A 15,587-nucleotide genomic window follows, 5' to 3' on the forward strand; every position below is an offset into this window, starting at 1 on the left:
AGAAACGAGCGATGATGATGACCTTGCAGCTCCTCTATAATAAATACCTTCAAACTTTTTCAGGTAAGAGTTTCTCTTATATGCTGCAGTGATATGATATAATCCTGTGTAGAATTCTTCACTATATATTTCATTGTACTCAAATATCACGTGCATTCATTATATATAAAAAGTTGAATATTGGACACAACGAATTCTCTGTGTTCCCCTTCCGCTAGCAGTTGGTTTGACAACAGCGCAAGAGCTCTGGCAGCATATTGGCTGAACTCATGTTCCTTCTAAAAGCATACGCCGTATAGGTCCACATATTTATGGTGAATGAAAGATTACGATTTCGGTACAAATAGTGGGCATACATGGAATTGAAGCAGTATATAAAATGTCATTTCAGTGTTAAAATGGTGAATATAGTGTGGAACCTCGATTTTATGCTCCCGGATTTTACATTTTCCCACATTATATATTCAATCTTGACAGTCCCAATGTAGCAATGTAGTTTCCTCAATTTTACATTTTCCCACATTTTAAGTTTTTTCTGCTTGATCCTCTGAAAAATGTAAAATCGAGGTTCCACTGTAATACTAAATTTGATTAAAAAAACTATCCTTACTACACAAAATAGACATTTCCCTTCTAATAGCACATTTTATAATAATTAGAGAATTAAGTTTATCCCTGTGTAAAATAGTCCATTTTTGTTTCTCACTGTACAACAGAATTAATTAAGTTTCTGTAATTTTCATAACTCTCAGGATAATTCACACTTCAGAATGTGTTGCATTGGTAAATGAACTCTAAATTCCATGTGTCAGAATTTATTTCACATTTTGCAGTGACAAATCATGGTAGGTAAATTTCCCTCACAACTTTCAAAACTATGAAAAATTAAAATTTCTGAATGTTATTTCACATTTCATATTTCTGTCAACAAAATATGCATGTGCCTAATCATCACCCATCCTCTTTGTTGCAATTAGTCAAAAGTGCAGAAAAGTTACTTTAAGTAACAAAAAATACAAATACTAATTATGTAGATGCAAAATAATCTAACACTGTTATTTTTAGTGGTTTTCTTTTATTTTATCTGCGACATTTTGTTCTGGTTTCCCAGAACTTTTTCAAGCTACAGTATACAATAACACAACCTCACATGGCTAGTCACTCTACACTAATAAAAGAAAACCACAAAAATAACCATGTTAGATTATTTTGTATCTATATAAAAAAGTGGTTATGCAAACCTTTAAGAAGAGTAGAACATTGTTTCTGAAACACTGCTTTATCTTTGCTTACAGAGCTTCAGAACATCCATGAACCAGAAGACGTGTCTGAATAAGAACATGATGCAGGCAAACAAATGGCTCCTTCCCAACAGCCCCAGAATGATACCTGCAGGTATTTCTCCTTTCAAGCTTATATTTTCAAGCTATTAGAGCAGGAACATAAGAGGGGACATAGCACTAAAACAAGTTCCAACATTTCACCAGCTTCCCACACTTGTTTTTAACTTCATTTTATCTTTGAAACTGTGGAATAAAGTTTCGTTTTTGTATGTGTTGTTTCCTCTTGAGTTCCTGCTATCTGACAAATAAGACAAATATGTTCTGCTCGGCATATGGTGTTGTGTGAATTTTAAAACTACTCATGAATGGAATTCCATCCCCTTGCTAATCTCTTTCTGTAATTGATAATTTACTTTTAAACTTGACCATGTTCACGATCATTCAGGAAAACTATTTCTGAGCAGTGGTTGAAACAGTCTTTCTCAGTAATTTCACATGTAGTGTGTCTGGTTTCCACAAAAGAAACGGATGAAGTATAAAGAACAAGAACTGAGAAAAACAACAAAAGTGGTTTGAATATTCTGCAAGAATAATTAGTTACTCTTTGAGCAATATTTCTGACTGGCATTTAATTTAATTATGCAAACACGTACATTATATCACACATATATATAGGATTTTCCCATACAAACAACAATCTTTCACAGCACGTAGGCAACATTAGTGCAAACACCTTCTCTCGATAACATTTTGCTAGTTCAGGCCTCATTTGAACAGTACAAGACCTAAAGAAAACTGCATTTTATATCCTGTTTGTATGGAACCACATGAAACATTCACAATTGCCAGCAAAGCATTATTAACATCTTTATGTTGCCTAACCACATGTTGTGGTTATCAGTGTTGCACTGCAACACCCTGCATTATATCTTATTGATAAGCTATTTAAGTTGTTTCAAATAATGACAATACTCTACCATTGAGCTACCAATACTACCCATGGCCTCCCTATAGTTTCTATAACCTTGTAAGTTTCAAGTCATCGCCTATCCTTTGGACATGTGAATACTTGTTCCATTTGCCTGAAATTCTGAATAATTTGAAAATGTTGAAATGCCTGGAATCTGCATAGATTTAAAATAAGACTGAACCAACCAAATTCTCACTGATACTGATAACAGTACTTGAAAAATTGAAACAATTTAAAGTAGTTAAGAATATTTTTTAAATTTTAAAATGTGGTTTTTAATTGGTTTTTAATTTTTATATCATATCGGTGTACCAGTCTGGCTTTAAGATAATTTCATAATTTCACATAAAATAATCACAAATTCCAAATCCCCCTGCTTAAGAAAGTATTATAATAATCCTTTGCGCTACAGCCCATGAAGGGCCTTGGCTTACCTACCGACTGCCGGTCTCCCTCCCACGCTTTCCTTCATCACCTCTAAGTGTGGAGAGCTTCAACCAGTATTGGAATAGTCGGGGAGGTCAGCCCGACGTATCACCAGCCCTTATAGTAGGTCTCCGTGACCGGATTACGCTTACTCATTCGAAGCTACCCAATTTTCTCACAATGGTGGGTTGCCACCGGCCCTATCGTCGAAGATTTTTAAACTTAAAATGAACTTCTCGGTGTTGTGCATACATCTTGGTATGGTAGTTCGGGGCGCAAGCTAAGCCTATATGATCATTGGTATGCCGATGGCCATGCATTGATGCTATGAACAATACTGCAACAATTATTCATTAAGAAATTAAGCTAGCCTAAGGATTAATTTGGAATAAAAGGCTAAAGAGCAAATATTGTCTCAGTTATTATTGCATATCTCTTGGTGTGGTAGTTCGGGGTGCAAGCTAGGTCTATGTGATCATTGGCATGCCGATGGCCACGCATTGAGTTTATGCGTTTCAGTTGAGTCAAGTAAGTAATTGTCAATGCGAAATCCTCACCTTCCTTCTAAGCCTGTTTGCATTATAATCGCAATAAATAAATAATAAATCCTTTAGTTTTGTCTACTGAAATAATATGGTGTTATTCCTCTGTGCTGTGAAGCATTGTCTTTGCCTAACACTATCCCTGTACCTGAGAGGAGTCTGTGTACTTCACCGAGTCTCATCGCTCACCGCTGATTATTACTGAGTTATTAATAATAAGAATAATACGACGACATAATACCAAAGTTAATAATAATACGTTTAATAAATAAAGCAGCTTGAACGTATCACAGTATTGGCTCAGCTCAAATTGAAAATAATATTGTGTAGAAGTAGGGGGACCGTAATATTTTAGCTCAAGAACGGGACATCACAAGGAAGTCAGTTTGCCTTCCTCCTGAAAAATTGATTATGCCTAATTATAAAATTATTATTATTATTAACATTATTTTTATTTAGTATTATAGTATGGATCACATTTTTTTCTTTAATTTGAAATTTTGGGTGCCTCAGCACTTTGGCTATTTTTGCACCCGTCACGTTATATGGGGTCCATCGCCTTACCATAACTAACATATAAGTAAGATAGCAGAACTGTTATGTTGAGGAACTAAAATATTCTTACTTCGATTAAAAGCTGATGCTGTAAAGGGGCACTCAGCACACATAAGGACAAAACACAGGACAACACCCACATAGCCCAATGATTATACTGGCCGTAGGTCCATACGCCAGAGCATCATTAGTCTGCAAAATGCATGCCAGGGTGTACACAAAACAATACAACCCGTGATGCAAGCAAACTTAAGCAGTAAATTGCTGTCTGCTCAAAGTTCTCGATATCAATCAAACATTTTTATTGTTGTGAAGTGCTTGGAACGTAGTCCAGCCACAATGTTTCCATGATGTTAGTAAATAATTCCATATCGTTTCATGAAATGTCTCAAATTTAGACTTGGTTTTCAATTTAACTCCTAGTTATAAAACTTTTATAAAACTGAACAAATAGTGTTTTTAATAGTATTGACGGGATGACCAGAACATGCCTGAAGTGGGACTGTTCCTGTCAAAACGGGACATGTAGTCACCCTATATAGAAGTCTTAGCAAGAAATTCAGACTCGACCAGGAATTGATTTGGCATAATGTGCCAAACCTAGTCAGATCTGGCTTTCTTTTTTGCTTCAACTGTTTTACCTCTGTGTGCATATATACTGTATTTCTCAGTCAGTGATAGATAACACAACAAACTCTGTTTCATTTGAATTGCTGATGAGATCAATGTCATCTCCTACCGAGCTCCATGGCAGAGTGGTTAGCACAGTGTGCTACGATGCCAGGGGACCTGTGGTTCATATCTTGGCCTGGGTATGGTTGTTCTTTGAGAGTATCCCTTCATCAATTTTATCATACAACTCATCCTCATCCATCCATCAATGTTATCATAGAATTCATCCTCATCTTCTCGATCAGTCAAAAGTTGCAGAAAAGCAACGTAACATAACCTAATTCAATGCCAAGCATCTCCTAGCATGAAGCTGAATACAGTGGAACCTCGATTTCACATTTTTCAGGGAACCAAGCTGGAAAAACTTAAAATGCAGGAAAATGTAAAATCTAGGAAAATTTTATAACATTTTACTATGTTGAGACCATCAAGATTGCATTTGAAAATGTAAAATCGGGGTTCCACTATTTTAACTTAGCATAGTGTAAGTTTAAGTGATATTAACACTGCCTTAATTTGCTTCGTCAGGAATTGATCCAGCATGCCACAGAATGCATATCACAGTGAGGAAGGAGAAAGAAAACCAAGATTTGAGGAAGCTGCTGAAGAAAGGAAATGCAGATAAGGAAAGCAGTGATGGTGTGGCTGAATCGCCATACTTAAGCTTGGAAGAACTAGAAGAGATTAAAGATTGTTTTCCCATCACTGGAGACAGAATTCCAGAAGTGAGTAGGGATGAAGGTATGGAGTTTATTATGTGAGATTCCGGCTTTGACTACATTTCCATTGTTGAAACATTTTTTTAACAATTGAATAATTGAATGAATATTATAATAAAGAGTGAATTGTTGAACTACCTGCTTCCACAATGTTCCTTACCAATCGCAACAACTCTGAAAACAAACTAAAAAACGTATTGGTAGGTGAGCAATATCTTTGTTGAAGCTCTCACAAATACAGAAGGTTGTTCACTTTATATCCGACCATTTTTCATGGGTACTCAACTTAAGAGATACCACGCCACCACCACCAATCATGTTCTATTGGACCCCCAGCATTGTGAACTATCGCCCAGCATCGTAGTTTCCATTGCAGCAAGCTCCGGTGCAGGACAGGCATGGGAATTCTGTCCCACTCCTCCCTGCAAGCTTTCCATAGACCATCCAGGGTGCGTGTGCAGCGATGTTGAAGACGTCGTTTCAACAGTCCAAATGCGCAAAAATCCATTGGACTGGCATCTGGGCTTTTCACAGGAATGTCTTCAGACGGAATGACACAAATTCCTAATTCCTCTGCCATTTCCTGATAAAAACGTAGTGATGTTCTGACGGTATGACTCGAAGCCTTGTCCATATGAATCATCACCTGGTTCGTGTCCATTCCATACAATTGTGGGATGTCTCTCCAATAGATAGGTGTCAGAATGGAGTCTTGGAAGTATCTGGCATTCACCTTCACGTTTTTGTCCACCTTGTGTATCATCAACTTACCCTCATATCTGAATCCCGTCACAACCATAAAGCCACGAGGGAAACTTTCCCTGCACTGATGAACAAAGTTGCTGCGCCCCTTGCCGTCAATGTCACGGTATGTGATCGCCTGAATGTGACCACCAGCAGTGAGATGGACATGTGATTCATCCATTGTGACAACTTTCTTCCATTTGGAACCCGCCAGGTACTTTTCATACAGTTTCCTGCAGTTCGTCTTACGTTCGGCAATGTGACGCGGTAGAAGGTGGTGTACATGGGCCTTCTGCACACACTTCAACCTGAGGTGCTTGCGAATTGTTTTGTTCACAGTTGACGGTGCGAGGTGAAATCAGTGGGCCATATCACGTTGAGTTGGAGGATTTTCTTGGTACACCAATCGACGGATATCCCTTCGCACTACGGGTGACACTTTGCTTGCAGCCCTTTTCCTGGTGGTTTTCGTGGGTGAATGTTTCGCAAGGAGAGCCTGTTGTGTGTAACGGGCCACAATAGCTTTCGCAGTAGTCACCCCGAGTGTTAACCCATTCTCCCGACTGTTTCATAATGTGTACGTATGAAAACTTAGCATGGAAAAGGGCCATTACGTAACCCTCCCAATACCAGTTGATTTTCGGCGCCATTTGATAACATTCACTACCAACACTCAGGCACCTACAAGGTCAGACACAACAGTGCTCCCACCAGCAGCCCCATAGTTCCAGCATGATATGCCAGGTGGCAGCACCGAATCGAAAATGGTCGGATATAAAGCGAACAACCTCTGTAGCAGCTAATATCATGTTCTGACCTTTGGCCTAACTTGATAACAACAATTAGTCTTTATTTATCCCCCAATATCTTGCCAGTCCTACACTATATTTTATCCTTATTTATGTATTAGGACATATTTGTTATTATTATAAGTTAATGTCTGTTACCTTACAAGCTGTGGCGGCGATTAGAAGGGGCAGTTGCCCCCCCCCCCCCCAGTTTTGGAACCGAATCGCTGCCACTGCTTATATGTATTATGTATTATGTAAATGACACCTGGCACAATTGTGTGTATTCATGTGTATATCCTTTAGTGTAGCTTTGTTGTATGACTTTTTGTTCTCACTTTTTCTTACCTGTTTTCTTTTTCTTTTCTTTCTTTTTCGTTTGTGTGTGGCCTCCCCGATGGCGCAGTGGTAGCGTTGTTGCCTTGTAATCAAGGGGTCCCGGGTTCGATACCCAGTGGAGGCACAAGTGGTTCGGATCCCACTTTAAACTGTAGGTCCAGTCCCGATTAGCCTTACTGTGCATAAAGTGGACTTTAAACAAAAATTCAATCAATCAATCGTTTGTGTGTGTCTTTTAGTATTTAGTCTGCTTATTGAACGGGATTAGTTGACAAACTCTAACAGGTTGAAACTTGCCCTCTAATATAGATGAAATTAAACTGAAATGAATTTGAATATTGAAGCATTAGATTGGTTGGTTTGCTTTATTTTACTCCGCTTTTTGTGCCACTTTTGGCTAATTTGCAAAGATGGGAATGAGTGATGACATGATGAAATTGATGAATGGACACTCGCAAACATTCATGCCCAGGCTGGGATTCGAACCCAGGACGTAGCACGATGTGCTAACCACTCCACTGTGAGGGCTGGCTGAAACATTTAGAGTACTCATTAATTGGTTACATTTCTAATTTTGCCAATGTTTCTATTAATAGTTTACAGTTGTTTGCGACATTTTGTTTTTGTTATTAATGTAGAGTTAGTTCATTCACGTTTCAGGCCTCCCCGATAGTGCAGTGGTTACATAGTCATCTTGTAATCAAGTGGTACCAGGTTCGATACCTGGTGGAGAAACATAGTGGTTTTGGATCCCTCTGTAAACTGTAGGTCCAATTCCAAATAACTTTTCAGTCCATAAAGTGGACTTGAATCAAAAACTCATTCATGTTTTCGAAACCATCTTGAATCTATTTTATGGCTGCATTTTCGGTGCATTTTTTCATGTAAACTGAAATTTTTCATTCCTATATTCAGTGCTTGAAAAATCTTCTTCGGAGCTAGGTGCCAGCTCTGAAAATCAGGCACCAGGAAACCACTTACTAGCAATTGTGCATACTATAAGAAGTGGCGGAGTGGTTAGATGCCAGGGGTCCCGGGTTCGAATTCCGGCCTGGGCATGGATGTTTGTGAGTGTTCATTCATCAATTTCATCATATCATCACTCATCCCCATCTTGCGAAAAGTGGCAAAAAAAAGCGAAGTAAAATAAGAAGCTATTAGAAGCTAAGCATCACCACATTCAAAATATTGCTAAATCATGTGAGAAAGTGGGAAATAGGGGGAGGGGTTGGGAAACAAAGATTAAGAAATTGTTACTGATTCGATGGAATGTTCACAACATTGATAAAAGAATCATTTGCTAACTTACGCTGTACTGCAATTTGAACATAAAATTTTCAAAATTTCGTACATGCAATATTACAACAAGGGATCACAGTCGCCAGGCTGAAATTTTTAGTCTCCATGGCGACCTGGCGACCGGTAATTTTCAAGCCCTGGCTATATTTTTTTTCTGTTTTTTTTTTTTCATTTTTGTTTTTATTGTCCCAACAAGTAAAATGTTATAAAATTTTCCCAGTTATACTTTTTCCTATATTGTAAGTTTCATTAAGTCCACTTTATGCACAGACAGGCTAATTGGAACTGGAGCTACAGTTTAAAGTTAAATACAAACCACTATGTACCTTCACCAGGCATCAAACCCACGACCCTTGTTACCAATATGTCATCAGAAAAGCCCATGGAAAATGTATAGTTAAGGTTCCAAAGCAAACTATTTATAAGATTAAACATGTTTGATCCGTGCTTGTGGTTTCAGAACATTGTGGAAACTACAGTTATACCAATTCATTCATTCATTGTTTTCTGCCTAATTGGCAGGTTTTTCACTGCAATCTCCAGCTTTCCCTATTCTCTGCCTTACGCTTCATAATAGCATACGACCCAGTTAATTTAATATCATCCATAAGCTGATATCGCTTTCTTCCACGGACTTTTCCTCCTTCAACCATTCTCTCCAAGCCATCCCTTTGCAGACAGTTCCTTCTTAGACAGTGTCCTAACCAGTTTCTTTTCCTCTTCTTGGTGGTCTCCATTATAGATCTTTTTTCACCAACTCTTTTCAGTACGGTTTCGTTTCGTACCTTGTCCGTCCATTTTACATGCTCCATTTTTCGCCATGTCCACATTTCAAAAGCTTCGAGTCTTTTTCTTCATTTCTTCTCGACGTCCAGGTTTCTGCATCATATAGTGCTACACTCCACACAAAACTTTTCGCTAATCTCTTCCTTAGACCTATGTCTATGGGTCCACAAAAAACATTTTTTTCTTCTATTGAAAGATTATTTTGCTATTGCGATTCTCATTTTATCTTCTTGTTTGCAGCTCATGTCACTGCTTATAGTCCATCCGAGGTACTTGAAGCTATCCACTTGCTGGATTCTTTCACTGTTTGCTCTTACATTAATATTCCTTGGTTTCCGTTCTTATACCAATAAGGAACATTATTTAATATGTCAAACTCTATGGCACAAGAGCTATCTGATGGCCTGGACCTACCAAGTGGCTTTTTATTGGGTGACATGTGGTCACAATGCTGCTGTTTTCTGTCTTTCGAGACTAGAGGTTATTTCTTTTGAAGTAGCTCTTCAGTTGTCCCATGATGCTGGGTCATAATTTTGAATGCTACCTCGGAATTGAACCCAGGAGTGCTTGTAACAAAGCCGGGAGCACTAGCCACTTGGTTATGCGGAATCCCAACATCTAAATCCCTGCTCACAGAATTGCTATTGTGGTAAATAGGGACAACTGCAAAGAATTTTAAAGCTATTCTGCATTACTCATGCCTTTTGTCAATGTACTGAAAAAATAGAAAGGCAGTTAAATGGGAAAGATGGGTTCTACTACAGTGGAACCTCGATTTAACGTTTTTCAGTGGATCAAGCTGAAAAGACATAAAATCTAAGAAAATGTAAAATCGAGGAAAATTTTATAACATTTTGCTATGTGGGGACCATCAAGATTGAATGTATAACGTAAAAAATGTAAAATTTGAGGAACGCAAAATCGGGGTTCCACTGTACCTGCATTTTGGGGGGGGGGAATAAATCATTAGTTACTTTTTTTTATGAACCTGTTAGTTTTTTAATACATAAGCCTGTAACTGTTCTATGAAGTGTTTCTTAATGCCTCTCTTGTAGCTGGATGTTCCGTACCTGATGATAATTGTGAAGGGGAGGGAAAGGTGAAATTCGAGGACTATCTTGAGTGGCAAAGGGAGAGGCAGAGCTTTTTGGTTGCTAGTTCAGATTCCACTCGGATGATGGTGGAGCTTCTACAGCTGGCTGAGAGAAGGTACATGGAGAGTGCCGATGGAGATGATTTCATTGATGGTGAGTTCATTTTTTTAAATTTTTTTGCTCATTTGCACTTTTTTTACCTCTCTTGTCTATACTATTGTCTCTGGAATCTAACAGAAGAGGAGGGGAGAGAGCGAGTTGGCAGAACCAGAAGAAAGCAGTGTGATGCTGATAGCTGCATTCACTTGCCTGCTCATGAGTTCATTGTTCGAGCCCTCTCGAGTCACTCCTTGCGCAGAGACTTGTCTTTGTTAACTCACTTCAGAGATTCCCAGGACAGAATGTAATTGTGATGATAAGGTTGAACTGTTGAAGATGATGAGTAAAGCCCGGATTTCTATGTAATTACATATTTTTTCCTTTATATGTACAAGCGTGGAATTAAAATATATTGACGAATTACGTCAGTAGAGATGTCACAGTGAAGTTTTATATTACATATTTTTACATATTTTACTAAATGTTACATATTCCTAAGATATGAAATATTTTTTACATAAAACAGTCCTTAAGAGGAAAATCCAATGAACTTTTGGCTTACTAGTTAAAAAAAGTATCTTCTCACTTCCCCTCCCCATTTCCAGGTCTAAAAAAATATAGTAACTTAAAAGTGTGATTTGCCTTCGTTGTACGTACATAGCAGTTCGTTGATTCGCCACATCGTAACAATTACATCAAGATTCGACAGTGTTTCAGTTTCCAGTTTGTAACATGGAGCGGCAAGCAACACACAGCGAACGAAGAGAACCAACAATGGAAGGCGGCAAGTACAACTCTGAGAGGCACTTACCTTTCATCCGTACATTGTTGTGATCGTTTTGATTTTTGCAGCCGGCGGCAACAAATCTTGAATGAAGTATTGTTAACTCAACCGTAGAATTTCGTATATATATTTCGTCGCCTTTTCATTTTAACCATTGGAGTTTTAAGAAGAGCTTGCCTCAGTATTTAAACAGTGTTTTAGCTGTAAAAAGCTGGAATGGCTCCGCCTACCTCCTCGTTATCTCAAAAGTTGCGATCTTGGATAGCAGTCGATGATGCATTTACTACGGATGGTAAAGTTATTTTTTGTCGAGTGTGCGATAAAAAAGTTGGATGCGCTAAGAAGTCTCAATTAGATCAACATGTTTGCACTTCACTTCATGTGAAAAACAAACAACTACGGAGTGAAAAGAAGCAAGTTTTACTAACCCAGATGCAAGAGGATTCTTCATTCAGTGTGTTTTACAAGGAAATGTGCGAAGCAATGATTGCAGCAAACATCCCTTGGTATAAAATTCAAGTACCGAAGTTCCGGGATTTTCTGGAAAAATATTGTGGCCGTAAACTTCCTGACGAGTCAACCCTTCGAAAGCGATATCTTCCACATTCCTACAAAGAAACTTTAGAATTAATTAGGGCAGAAGTAGGCAGTTCCTATGTGTGGATTTCCATCGACGAAACAACTGATGCTTTGGGACGGTATGTAAGTAATTTCATTGTTGGAACGCTAATTGCTGATTCTCCATCTACACCACATCTCATTGCATGCAAAGTTCTAGAACGTACTAATCATTCCACCATAGCACGATTTGTGAATGACAGTCTTAAATTGTTGTATCCGGATGGCGTACAAGAAGAGAGATAACACCATTAAGCCTTGTTTCCATGATTATGAAAAACTAAATATGCTGACCAAGGCAGTAATTTATTTTATTAAAAACATAAACTAACGTAACGTTTCAACCTTCTAGCAAGGTCTTCTTCAGACTCTGTATCAAGTACAAAAGTCTACAGAGTCTGAAGAAGACCTTGCTAGAAGGTTGAAACGTTACGTTAGTTTATGTTTTTAATAAAATAAATTACTGCCTTGGTCAGCATATTTAGTTTTTCATAAGAAGAGAGAGTTCTTCTCATGTTCACAGACAGTGCGTCATACATGTTAAAAGCTGCTACGGCACTTAAAGTGTTTTATCCTAACTTGATCCACTTTACTTGCTTGGCACATGCTCTCCAACGCATTGCTGAGGAGGTGAGAGGCAATTTCCCGGAAGTCAACCAACTTATTTCTTCCACGAAAAATGTGTTTCTGAAGGCACCACAATGTGTGCAAGTTTACAAGGAACAATTGCCAGGTGTACCACTTCCTCCGGAACCTATTCTTACTAGATGGGGCACTTGGATCCGGGCAAGTTTTACAACGAACATTTTGAAGAAGTGAAATCTGTGCTTGACTCATTTTCGGCAGACTCAGCTGTATCGGTACGCACTGCTCAAAATCTCTTCAAGGACACCAAACTTGCTTGCGATATGGCATACATAAACAGCAATTTTGGTTGGATTGATACAAGCATAAAAAAAACTTGAAACTGTTGGGCTTCCTCTCCTGGAAGCCATGGATATATATGAGGATGCAAGAAAGACACTGTCTGCTGTTGGAGGAGATGTGGGAGAGAAAGCTCGAAGAAAATTTGACGCAGTGACTGAAAGAAACCCAGGTTACGTCAGCTTATTTACAGTGAGCCGCATTCTCAATGGTGAAACAGTTAACCCTCCCAATGATATTTCTCCCGACCACATTCACCTCCTGAAGTACGCTCCGGTTACTTCTTGTGACGTGGAGAGAAGTTTCTCTGCGTACAAGAACATATCTGATCGGCGACAAACATTTACTTCTGAACATTTGGAAATGTACCTGGTAACATATTGTAAGTTAAATAATTAAATACAGTGCCTGCCCAAAGATCAAAGGTAACTGAATTTTTGTAAGTGCTTTTTGAGTGAAAAATTTGGGCAACGAAAATTTACTACTGAACATTTTGAATGGTACCTGGTGACATTGTATATTAAATATTGAATATATTCAAATTGTGGTTAATATTTTTGCTCTATAAGAACATAAAAAATACTTAATGTAAGCATTGTAATATTGTAACTTCAATTTTTGTAAGTCTTTTTGAAATAAACATATCCCTTTGTGAGGAAAAAATGTAACAAAAATAGGAAGTAACGTTTGGAATAAATATTTATAGTACATATTTCATTATGAATTTACATATATTTTACATATTTCAGACATTTTTATTACATATTTATGTACATATTTTAGGGGTTGATATTACATAAAAATCCGGGCTTTAATGATGAGGCAACAAACACTAAAGCATCCATGTCTTACCCAGGATTCAAACGTAGAACACCTGGCTTTGTGGAGTGCAAGGGGTGCCATTTGCTGAAGGCACTCAAGTTCAACCTCACACCCATGTAGTAGTACACCCTGGTTGGCTGCGTTTCTACAAGCCCACGACGCTCTGGCATCTGGGCCTATGACCAGTGTATTCTGTGGGGTTATGTTGTGTCCTTGTATGTGCTGAGTGACCCCTTTGCAGCCTCAGCTTTTAGCCTGGGTAGAAGATTTTCGTCTTTTCAGGGGTGTTGATTGTATTTATGCTAATCATCTTGATCTTGTATAATGTGATAGATGTAAATAGCCTAAGTGCTAATGAACCCCCAATTTTCATTTCAATCATTAAATCAACCTGGCTTTGTATCATGCTGTGCTAACCACTCTGCCACTATTCTTTATTGTATATGAAAGAATTTTGTACCGTGTCATCTCTCATTTAGAGTTAGAAAAATGTGTTGTGTTGGAATATTAGCTTATAATTTATCTTGTAGTTAACACTTATTACAAGCATGTAAACACATTTTTTTATGTTTCGAGAGAACACATGCTCCCTTCATCATGCATTTATTTAACATAAAACTAATAATATATAATAAAAAAATACCTGAATAATGAAAAAAACAATGTTTTCTGTTTCTAACTGAAGTGAAACTGACTGCTATCAGGTTTAGGGTTGTCTTTCAACACCCAGAAGAAAAATTATATACGTGGGCGTACCCAAAAGAAACCGAACTAATTTTGTGGTGGGCAGAGCTTTTGTAGTACCGCATTTTGCCGCTAGGAGCGCATAGAGCAAACCTTCCTGAGTCCGTAAGCCAAGTGCCGTCGCTGAAGCAGGTCAGGACACGTTTCGGCGTAGTTTAGAGTGACAGCTGTTTTATGTGATCGTCGTTTTTGCAATGGCTGATTTTTGGGAACAGCGTGCAGTGGTGAAATTCTGCTTTTTGCTTGGAAAGAGTGGAACAGAAACTCTTGAAATGTTAAAAACGGCGTACAAGGACGATGCTATGGGGAAAACTCAAGTGTTTGAGTGGTTTTCCCGTTTCAAAAATGGTGAAATGTCAATTGATGACAAACCTCGTTCTGGTCGTCCTTCCACGGCCCGAACACATGACAATGTTGAAAAAATTCGTAAAATCATCAACGAAGATCGACGACGGACCATTCAGAGTTTGTTCCGCAGGGTCAGACAGTTAACCAGGCTTTCTACTTGGAAGTTTTTAAACGTTTGCGCAATAGTGTGCAGCGGAAGTGGCCCTATTTGTGGCAGTCGGGTGACTGGTTTTTCCATCATGACAATGCCCCGGCTCACACAGCCCTGTCTGTATGACAATTCTTGACCAAAAATTGTATGACGCCTGTTCCTCACCCCCCATACTCACCCGACCTTGACCCTTGCGACTATTTTTTTGTTTCCTAGAATGAAAGGAGGCATGAAAGGAAAGTGTTTTGCTGATGTTGCTGAGGTGAAGAAAAAAACTACGGAGGCGCTGTCACGCATCACAAAAGATGACTTTAAAAAATGTTTTGAAAAATGGAATCAAAGGTTGGACAAGTGTCTTAATGCAAGTGGAGAGTACTTTGAAGCGGATTGAAGGTTTGTACTTAAATTGTGAATAAATAAGTTCACAAAAAAATTAGTTCGGTTTCTTTTGGATACGCCCACGTATATCTGATGAAGGAAGCACATGTTCTCCTAAAACAAAACATCAAAAATTGTGTTTATATGCATGCAACAACCGTAATCTACAAGAGAAATAATTCTAAAATACAGTGGCATCCCGATTTTACGTTCCTGGATTTTACATTTTCCCGCATTATACATTCAATCTCAATAGTCCCAATGCATGGCCGTATTTAGAGGGGGGTTTCTAGGGTTCAACCCCCCCCCCCGAAACTTCTGACATGTTGGATTAATTGAAGTTCAGAAACCAAAATCTGTAACAAATTTTCATTATTTTTTTTCGAAGCATCACAAAAATATATGGAGACAATGTTGAAACGATCGAGCTAGAATTTTCATACATTTGGAATTCTGAAACTTGAGTGAAACAGGATTTATTCTCAGAATCGTAGCCCACCCG

The 15,587-nt window shown here is 38.3% G+C and overlaps 1 protein-coding gene across 2 annotated transcripts in view; it reads left to right on the plus strand.

Moving 5' to 3' along the window:
• Fancm (FA complementation group M) overlaps positions 1 to 15,587 on the plus strand; it is a 117,888-nt gene that overhangs the window by 56,558 nt on the left and 45,743 nt on the right. For both annotated transcript variants that reach the window (XM_083142450.1, XM_083142451.1), the window contains exons 14-16: positions 1,296 to 1,395; positions 4,977 to 5,189; positions 10,179 to 10,370. In XM_083142450.1, coding sequence (XP_082998576.1) covers positions 1,296 to 1,395; positions 4,977 to 5,189; positions 10,179 to 10,370 — 505 coding nt within the window. The remainder of the gene's footprint in view (positions 1 to 1,295; positions 1,396 to 4,976; positions 5,190 to 10,178; positions 10,371 to 15,587) is intronic.

The sequence above is a fragment of the Lepisma saccharinum genome, chromosome 21 (assembly GCF_977018435.1).
Source record: "Lepisma saccharinum chromosome 21, izLepSacc3.1, whole genome shotgun sequence".
Lineage (NCBI taxonomy): Eukaryota > Metazoa > Arthropoda > Insecta > Zygentoma > Lepismatidae > Lepisma > Lepisma saccharinum.